Source organism: Megalobrama amblycephala, linkage group LG18 (genome assembly GCF_018812025.1).
Source record: "Megalobrama amblycephala isolate DHTTF-2021 linkage group LG18, ASM1881202v1, whole genome shotgun sequence".
NCBI classification, from domain to species: Eukaryota; Metazoa; Chordata; class Actinopteri; order Cypriniformes; family Xenocyprididae; genus Megalobrama; species Megalobrama amblycephala.
This window is the reverse complement of record NC_063061.1, coordinates 17309935-17320258: the sequence shown is the minus strand read 5'-3', so window position 1 is coordinate 17320258 and position 10324 is coordinate 17309935. Positions and strand designations below refer to the sequence as shown.

The window sequence follows — 10324 nt, the reverse complement described above, 5'->3', positions numbered from 1 at the left end:
CATGCTGCAAGAATGTCCCTTTATTAACAGTTTTAGTTAAAGATAAGACAAAACAAGCTGACCACATATTTGAAAAGCAGATTTGTTGTGCGAGATAGCAGTGTGTATAATCTCTGCTTTGCAATAACAGTTACATTCATCTACCATACAAAATACAGCAAAACACACTTAGAACAAAAACAACTGCATGCTAAAAAAATATAATAAATAGTTTACAATTTATTTTTAAAATTGATGTGATGTAACCATAAAGTATTAATACACCTTTCTTGTACTTTGAAAAATAATGGGTCTATAATTACATAGTTTTCAAACATATTTTTCAAAGTATGCTATTTTTTTAATTGAATATGATGAATATTCATAAATATATGTGAAATTTGACATATTTGCACAACAAAGTGTACTTGGTATATGTAAATTTGTGAAACTACTATCCTGATTTTGTACTGCTTGTACTTGCATATTTTTTATAGGCAAGAAATGTAAAATGTGGAAGCTGAAATGTAGGCTATATTTGTATTTCTGGGTAGATACTTACAAATTGTAGTCCATTACTGATTCCAAATTACAAAAATTGTAGTTAATAACATAATCCATTACATTACATATTTTTGGTAATATAATGAGACTACTTTTTGACCTAACTTGTTTATCACATTGAACTGAATAGAATGATATTGTACAATATTGATATAAAAATACAAAGAGAAAGAAAATATAGTGCATTCTTTGTTATCAAATGAAGCGATGGGTTTGTGTAAGAAAAAATATTAATATTTACAAGTTTAAAAACTCAAATAACTAGCTTCCAGCAGACAGCCATATGCACGTCGACTCACGCCAAAAGAGTAACCCCTGACGCGATGTAGCGCAAGCTTTGACGCCTCTCACAGTCTAAACAAATATGGCTGGGCAACAAACTCAAGCTCCTTTTCTTTTATATCAAATTCCTCGTTTTAGACTTCTTATTCTTGACCGGTGTTTTGCTTTGCTCTCTCCTCTGCGCTTCCGTGTTCGTCAATACGTCATGCGTCGAGTTCAATCTTTCGCCGTAAACTGATGTGTACGACCGTCTGTCGGAAGCTAGTTATTTGAGTTTTTAAAGTTTTAAATATGGATATTTTTCTTACACAAATGCATCGCTTTGCTTCAGAAGGCCTTTATGTGGACATGTGGATATCTTTTATGATTGACGGTTTCACTTTTTTGGCCTTCAAAATCTTATCCTCTATTACCATTATAAAGCTTGGAAGAGCCAGTTTTCCAATTATATTCGTCTGAAAGAAAAAAGTCATATACACCTTGGATGGCTTGAGGGTGAGTAAATCATGGGCTAATTTTCATTTTTGGGTGAACTAACCCTTTAATTTTTGGAATCTGATTATGTAATCCAGATTACATGTTACTACCGAGCACTGTGTGTGCTACCATGTTTAATTATTGATATAATTATTATTATTTTATTGCATCCTCTACACAGTGTGGAAAACAGTGTACTGCAGTCTGCAGATGTAACAGGTAGCCTACTAATAATGGGAGGCACGAGGCGGTGTCAAATGAAAACCGAGAGGGCAGGATGGAGAGCGGATGATATTGCCAGTCTATTGTCGAACTCTTTCAGTTGTTATTCCGCGCATCAGCGTGTTTTTACAGCTACATCGATAACTTATTGTCGCTAAAACTCGCAGGATTTACCGGAATCTCATTTTGCCTCTAAAATGATATTCTTATCATTCAAACCTATTTGTCTCCTTGGACGTCTTGTCTGTGTCGGTAGGTAAAATCAAACTTATTTAGTTAGCCACAGAGATGGACTCTGCAGCCCCTCCTCAGCTCGTGCTAGAGTCATTCGACAGGAATGCCGCGGCATCCGAAGGCAACTCCGAATATTTACAATCTGTAAGTAGCGAATCGAGCTCATTCATCATGGTTCAGCCCAAAAATCGTCTCGAAGTGCCGTCCAGGTTGTGGGTGACGACGGTTGTTGTTATCGTGATTGTCCTTCAAGTTGCCTCGACCACAGGACTCTTCATATTCTTGAACATGTCAATGGCACAGGTAAAACTGCATGCAACAAAAAGTTATTACCTATATTGCTGTTGTTATTATTATTAACAGTGATTTATGCAACAGTTTATTCACTGTCTGTATCACTTTAAACTTTTTATTTTCTGTAAACCTATTCCACATGTAGGCTAATGTTCCCATATGCAGAACTGGAGTTTTTACATTGTATAGGCAAATCATAATGGAGATCATATGGAAATGGCATTAAAGCTCTTTCATACCCTGCAGGCTGACATGCTGTCATCTTGGTATCAAGTTTGCAAGTTTTCATTGTGTCAGCACTGGTTTTTCTTTGACTATAGTCTTGGGATGGGTCGGCTATTACTGCATTAATTTAGCTGCCACGAGAATTAGGTCATGGGTCTTTGTCATAATGCATTCTGATAAAAAGAATCAGTCAATGCATTTTGCACATAGAATGGCTGAATTCTTTACTAAAGCTTTTATTGTAATCATCACGTGCTTTAAACTCCTCTTTGGATGGTGTGTCCTTTGTATTCTGACACCTTATTTATGTATCATGTGGGAAAGTTGTCAAACTCTTGACTTAAAATGTCCTGTGAGTCAAGTTGCATAATGCACTGAATATTCATTGGCTGCTGAAACAATCAAATGTGTCCTTTTAATATTTACATGTTTTTAAGTATTCATTATAAATAACACCAATAGCATCATCATCTCTGTATCTCTTCAAAAAAGTTATAATATAATTATTGGTAATGGACTTTAAAACAAGGCTGAAAGCGGTCTAGGAAACTCCCCTCAAAGATAAACAAAGATTTGGGCTCTCGACCGACTTAAATACGAATTTGAATTAAATCAGAGGAATGCTGTCAGATTTAATTAGCATGTTAATTAGTTTGAAATCCTCTGCTTTATGAGAGCTCAAGGTCAGTGGTTTTGAGTGGGAGGGATTTGGAGTTTGGGCCACATGTGATGAGTTAGACACAATACACAAGGGGCCCTGAAAACAATAATCTGATGTGAGAAAAAAAAAAAAAAAACTGTGAAAAGAAATGCAGCCTTAGTGAACTTCAAATATCTGTACCCCCATAGTCTAGTCTTGTCTGTTTGTCTAGTGACAAATTTGTTTATATGCATTTAGAAAGCTCAGTATTTTTTCTTATCATATAAACTGGTCTCTGTCTAAATAGTTTTCCATTATGGAACTTGTTTATTTGGTCCCCAAAGTCCTCTGCTTTTTTAGTATGTGTATAATACACGTTTGTCGAGCACAGCGTTATCGTAACTAGAAAAGGCAATTTTCTATTATTAATTTCCTCATATTATTTTGTCATTTCAACCCTCTTAGCATTCACTAACTTTCCTGAAGTAGTAACAATAAAATTATGCACTTTTTTGTGCTTTTAAGTTTATTTATTTTAGTTTATGTAAATTTCTCTATTTCACCATCATGAATAAGCAAATACACAAGCTTTTGGAAATTTATTTCAATAAAAATCATGTCTATAAGTTGAGACATGAAGTGAATATGGGAATTTATCATATTTTGGGACCTGGCAAAAATAACATGGCTTCATGTCATGTCAGGTCAAAATAATGTTATGACAGTTAAGGCCAGTAGATGGCTAAAGTGTTTTATGCAGCTTCCTGCTGTGAAAGAATTTGAGATTTTCTGCTTAGATAGTGGGTAGTGTTTTTTTGCACTTTGGATGTTTTACAGACTCACTCCATTTCTGTTAGTGTTTGTTCAACACTGTGGCAAATATAAAGATTTTATTCAACATATTTTTTAAAATGCTCTGTGTTAGGGTCTTTCCCATTTCCTATGGTTGGTCAATTTTGACAGCAAACAGCCAAGGTGGGACTTTTTTCACCACTGAATGAAGTTCAGTTTTTTGGTTGTTTAGATAACATATCTAAAAAGTTCCCTTTCGAAGAACTTCGACACTGTGTCATGGTGCTGACGCTATGGGAACATTCCACATGAACTAGTTTCTGAAGCATGTGTGCAAACATGCCAGTTTCCGATTGCTATGACAGTTGAATGACGTCACAGGTGTATTAACAATCTATAAAAGGCCTCCTGGACAACACGTCATCAGCTCTTTTGTCTTCAGGAAGCCTCTTTGACTGTGTGTGCGTGTGAAATTTAAACCTGCATGTCTGTCTGTTTGTTTTGTTAAATGTGAAAGCAAAGATGGTTAGTGGGTTTAGAAAATGTGTCATGCCCTGTCCAAAGCTGGTGTGGCAAGCAGGGTGGGGCCGAGAGCCATGGGAACCGGCCGTGAGTTCCTCACGGAGGAGCTCCTGAAGTGTAAAAGGAGAAGCGACGACAGTGAAGGACATAAGTGGACCAGGCCTGGACTAAAACAAAACACACTTATGTTCTGTTTTGTTTAAGTGTCAGTCTTTCATCAGGGGCTGCCACTTTACTCTCATTTGGTTGTTTGTTTAATTTTGGTAAATAAAGTTACATTGAACGTTCGCCAGGTTCCTGCCTCCTTCTTCCCTGAACACAGACCATTAACAGTGTTACATTGGTGCCGAAAACACGGAAAGCACTGCCCAGTGGCTGCCCGAGGCGGTGGTGCTGGAGCGATTGATCAACAGGTGGGACGGAGAGCTCGCTACCACTAACTGGGGGGTGTCTGCCATCTGTAAGGGGATAGAGGAGTTGCAGCTGTTCACCGGAGGCCAGACCCACTGCCGTCCACCATGATGGGGAGGAGCAGGCAGACCAAAGGGAATGGGGAGCTCACTGCCAGACGCCTGTAAACGGAGGAGCCATCACTGTCCACCAGGAGGCAGAGTATCGAGCCGTCCACCGAGAAGTGTCCAGTACCATTGCTTGGCACCAGAGCGGCAGTGTGTTTTCCTCTCTCGTCTCTGTCTGTCCTCATCTTTCAGTCTGCTTTTCTCTTGCCTCATCTCTGTCCCCCAGGTGCTACGGCCTCTGTGAGTGGTGGCAGGTGTGGGGGGGTGGGGGTGGGGGAAATGATGCATTTGGGGGTTAGGGTTAGGGGGTGAGTAGAGGACAGTCTCGAGGGTGCCCTTGGCCTGCAAGGGGAGATGGGGGTATGTGGCAAGCAGGGCGAGGCCAAGAGCCATGGGATGGGAGCGAGGCCAGTGGCGTGATTGATCGAGTTTCTCACGGAAGAGCTCCGGGAGGATAAAAGGAGGAACGACAATAGTGAAGGACGACATAGGATCAGGCTTGGACTATTTATGTTGTGTTTTGTTTTATTTTAAATGGCAGTCGCCAGTCATTGAACGTTTGGCATTTCTCGCCTCCTTCTTCTCTGAACACAGACGTTATTACACCTGGGTGCTTCCCTTGTACCATGTAAATGGGCTGTTATAGAAGAGGAGAGTGGACAGTACTGCCACTCGCATCCCATCTATCTCCCTTTCCCCATACTTGGAGCAGAGAGGAAGGGTCAATGTGCTTTTTGCAATTGTAAGGAAAATAGGCCTACCGGTGGGCGAGACCACAAACTGCAAGCACAACATCAAGCAAACCGTTTCTCATAATTCATATCCTGTGCAATGAATCCCGTGATTGTAATTCGCTTCAGCCTTTCCGAACTTTATGAAAGATTATTTTATGGAAGGTTCGAGTGGTGTGTGTGTGAGGAAATGGAAACAGGCAGAACGGGTGTTTCTGACGGTGCACCATAGCACACGCAACGTCATCGCACATCTGCGGTTAAAATCTAAGCTCAGAATCATTTCTGAAATTCTCAGAATCGATCCGGAATCATTGGAGAGAGAATCGCGATGCATCGATTTTTTTTTTCTCCCACCCTTAGTGGACATAGCCGCCATTAGCGGCCCACTCTCTGTCCTCCACTCCAGTACTTTTCTGGAGGTGTATATGCATCTAGCGTTCCCTTGCTAGAACTGTGAGGAATATGCAACCATCGGCCGATGATGGCCACTTAGTAGAGAATGGTTTGTAGAAGCTACAGCGCCCCACTCTCTCAGTTGCCCTCTCCGGTTTGCAGTGACTGGAATATGTCAGCTCATTTCCCTGGAAGACCTGTCTAACAAATAGAGTGCTTCTCTAGTGGTTCTGCTGTGAAAGTCTTTCGGTAATAGAACACTTTAGAAAGAGAAGTGATCGCCCCATCCAGATGTTTATTGGAGGTAGCAGGTTGTTAAGTAGCTTTGTCGACATGTTTCTATGATGGTCTGTAACGGAGAGCATGAGATTGTTAGAGCTGCTATGGGTGCTCCACTCTCTAACCAGATCTTTCGAAAGTACTTTTGCTATTTATCCTTGAGGTGAATTGAGGGTGGAGCAGACAGTTGGGAGAGCACTGCTCTCTCCTGAGGCCTCTTCTAGTCCGAATGCTAGGTCTGAATGCTTAAATATGTGCTTCCCTGGGTTGGATGGTTTCTTAGAGCTTATGACTGAGGTCTGGGAATGTTTGAAGTAGCAGTCGGCCCTCTTCCAATTTGAAAGTTGTTGGCAGACTCAGTAAAGCTGCGGCCTTCCTAGTTAGCTCTGCCCCCAGGCCAGTTATACAGGTAAGTAAAAATGGGAGGACATTGAGCACCTAAGCTCTTGGTCAGTATGGCAGCCTGTGGCTACATTTTAGGTCGCTTATTGAGTTTCACAGCACGGTGAGCAGGCATTTGTTCAGCATGGCACAATGGGTATTAACATTCCCATAGCGTCAACACCTTCACGCAGCTTTGATGTTCCACTTCGAAAGGGAACATCTCAGATTACATATGTAACCCAGTTCTCTGAGAAGGGGAACGGAACGCTGCGTCGTGTTGCCATATCTCAGGCATGTCTGCGCACCTTCCTTCAGACAATCTGGAGCTAATGACGCATTGTTCAGACGCCCATTTATACACTGTCGTTGCGCTTGTGACGTCATCCAACTGCTGTAGCCAAACAGAAACAAGTGTGTATGCGCATGTGCTTCATAGACTGGTTCAAGTGGAGCGTTCCCATAGCGTCAACACCGTGACGCAGTGTCTCGTTTCCCTTCTCAGGGAATCAGGTTACACAACATTTTAAACCACTCAGATTGAGGAAACCATTTTTTTAATAAAAAAAAAAGGCTTAGCTAAGGGTTAAGATGATTGAGTTGAATTGATTTAGTTGTTTTATGTTCCTGCAATTGCAGAAAAAATTAAACATTATTATAATAAAAAGATTGTAGATTGCAGATTGTAAAGCTAAATATAGTACTGTAAAGCTAAATTAATATTTGAGTTATTAAAGTTTTGTAATGTATTCCTGAAAAATAATGCTTTTTAGGATGTTTACATTACACAGACATTACATTACACAATTTTAAGTGGACTGATGATTTGAGATCAATGTCGTCGATAGGCTCGGACAGAAGGTGTGGTGGAGGAGCTGAGGTGTCTTGGTCTTCTGAATGCTATGGAGAAAGAACAGGATGTTCCTGATGACCTGGTTCAGCTCTTTGGGGAGCCATGCATTAAACTAGCTGAGGGACTCAAAGCCTACATCTCTAAGGTAAAGAGACGCTGCATTTTTTGATAAAACATGCTAAGAAATGCAGAGGTTCTCAGTTAAAATGGTTCTACAGATTATCTTATCAGATCTTCCTGTGGTGTGATGTGTGTTCGGAAGAACGTTGGGGCAGCGATCTCAAATTGTAAATATACGATATGTTGAATTTTTCCAATCAGAATCATGTTTGCTTACTAAAGTCGTGTTTGGCTTCAATGTAAGTTCATGATGACTGCCATATCGGCCAGTGCTCTTTAAGAGCTTAATTCTGAGAGAATGACACAAAGCGTGGTACATAATTTGTGATTGACTAATATATTAAAGTGTTAGTTCACCCAAAAATTAAATTTCTGTCATTAATTACTCACCCTCATATCGTTCCAAACCCATAAGACCTTCATTCATCTTCAGAACACAAATTAAGATATTTCTGATGAAATCCAGAAGCTTTCTGGCCTCCGATAGACTGCAACGTTATTACTATTGTGACTATTTTAATGAAGTCTTTACTACCTTTGTGGGCCTTGAAAGTGGTAATAACATTGCAGTCCATCAAAAGCCAGAAAGCTCACAGATTTCATCAGAAATATCTTAATTTGTGTTCCAAAGATGAACAAAGGTCTTACAGGTTTGGAACGACATGAGGGTGAGTAATAAATAATAGAATTATAATTTTTGAATGAACTAACTCTTTAAATGTTTGATTTGGCTTATTGTACTCAGAAAACATGCTCCAAATAAATCAAATGTAATAAAGCTTGTTCTCTCTCATTCCATTCTGGTGATCCAGAAAAGAGCTTGGATTGTCTTTCTGGAAAATGTTTTAGTGAAGTTTATATGTGTAACATTTTTTTTTTTTCAACCAAATCAGGAGTGTGCACTTCAGTGGCTGAAATTTCAATATAAACATGACTTTTTTATGCAATTTTTCCCCAGAAATCTGAGTACAATAATTTTTTTGCTCTCTTTTAGGTCACAGAAAACATAATCTCAAAACACACCTTTCAAGGTAACATGAAACCACAGGAATTCAAGTGTTTTCATCAATTGAAGAAAGTCTCTCTACTGTTGCCTGAACGAATCTTTTAAAATTCAGTAATCTATGTATTTTTAAAATGACTTTATATGAGTTGTTTGGTTGCTTTGTCAACTCGTTCACTCTTTGTTATTTACTGTGTTTTTCAGAAAGAGTAGCTATCCCTCCACGTACAAAGTTACTCACCACTGGCAGCCCACGGCCGTCAGCTCATCTTACTCTCAGAGACAGTGGACTGCAGGGTGAGTTTGCCAGCATGTTTGGGGTGTGTATATTACAGAGGCCTGTACTTAGGACAGCAAAACCTTCTGGAAACAATCTTAACAAACCACTACCAATAGGAATTCAGTAACATAACAAAACATTTCTGAGTCTTTACTGAACAGATATCTTACATGAAAACAGAAAAAAAATGTTCAACAAATGCTTTGTGGTCACAAACGAAGCAGGAATGTGCAATGTTTCTGTACACTCAGGTGATCTTATTCTTTACTATACCAGGTACAACATCCTTAACCCCCCAGACCGATCTTCACCAGTCCTGTCGCCATCCCGTTCGTTCCTGGGGGAATCAGAGTTTTGGCTCCCACCTGCACAATATGACCGTGTCCAACGGCCACCTGCGTATTCCTCGTGCAGGCCGCTACTACCTGTACGCTCAAGTCTATTTCCGTTACCTCACCCTCTCCATTGACAATTACCACTCTGGTTCTGTCAGCCACCAGGTGGTGCAATGTGTCTACAAGAAGACTGCCTACGCTCGCCCTATTCAGCTCCTGAAGGGTGTGGGCACCAAATGTTGGTCTCCAGACAGCGAGAACGCCCTTCACTCCATCTACCAGGGCGGCCTGTTTGAACTTCGTGCGGGCGATGAGATCTTCATCTCCGTGTCCTCTCCCACAGCTGTGTATGCAGAAGACTCCTCAAGCTACTTTGGGGCCTTCCTGTTTGACCTCTGAGGGACGCAGTTGGGGCTTGTGGTCTCATTCCAAGGGAAAGGAAATTGCTCCTTTCTGAGGGCCCCACATGGGAACCATGAAGAGAGGGAAGCACAGATATTCCACCATCTGATGGGTTTTAAAAAACCATTTAATGACCAAACAACTCTTATTTTTCAGAAAACCATCTTGTTATTGTGGTCTGAGATGAGGAGGACCATTTAACTCTCATAGGCTGAATTTTATATGGACATTTAGGCTTCGGCAGCAAGAGCGATGACCTCCGGACTTCCATCTGAATGGGCAGATCATGAGCAAATCTGTGAGGGCTTTGTGAAGACAAACCTGACATTTAATGCTTGGAAGACCTGAAAATGATGACAATGACCGTCACTATTTAACCACATAAAAAAAGCCAAAATAATTCCTTAAAATTAAGACTTTTTACCTTCAACAAATGCACAAAACTTTGTGCAAGCTGCTACTAAATGTACATGCAAACCATGCCAGATTGATAGTCTTCTCCTTTTTAATAAATGTTTATATTGTTCGTTCTTTCCTATAAGGAGTATGACCATTCATGGACGAGAAGTCTCCATTTAAGTTAAGTTAGTTCGTTGCACTCAGCACTGTATTATGAGTCAAACATGTGTCATTCACTTTTGTTTGAAGTCAAAGTCTAGCAAATAATCTAGAGCCAGCATGGGGTAAAATTAAGAGCGAGACATCACATGACTCATATTTGATTCACATTCAAAACATGCCAAAGTTAATCTAACCTTTGTCTTTTTTTGCTTTTACTCAAAACTTACATGAGTG

At 40.2% G+C, this 10324-nt stretch overlaps 1 protein-coding gene across 1 annotated transcript; it reads left to right on the top strand.

Annotated features, from left to right (window-relative positions):
• The first annotated feature begins 1531 nt into the window (after positions 1 to 1531).
• Positions 1532 to 10056, top strand: tnfsf10l3 (tumor necrosis factor (ligand) superfamily, member 10 like 3). The gene is made up of 5 exons (XM_048165782.1): positions 1532 to 2061; positions 7385 to 7534; positions 8504 to 8540; positions 8717 to 8809; positions 9069 to 10056. Exons 1-5 carry the CDS (start codon positions 1813 to 1815, stop codon positions 9524 to 9526), a joined length of 987 nt encoding a protein of 328 aa, XP_048021739.1. The 5' UTR covers positions 1532 to 1812; the 3' UTR covers positions 9527 to 10056.
• Positions 10057 to 10324: the final 268 nt, after the last annotated feature.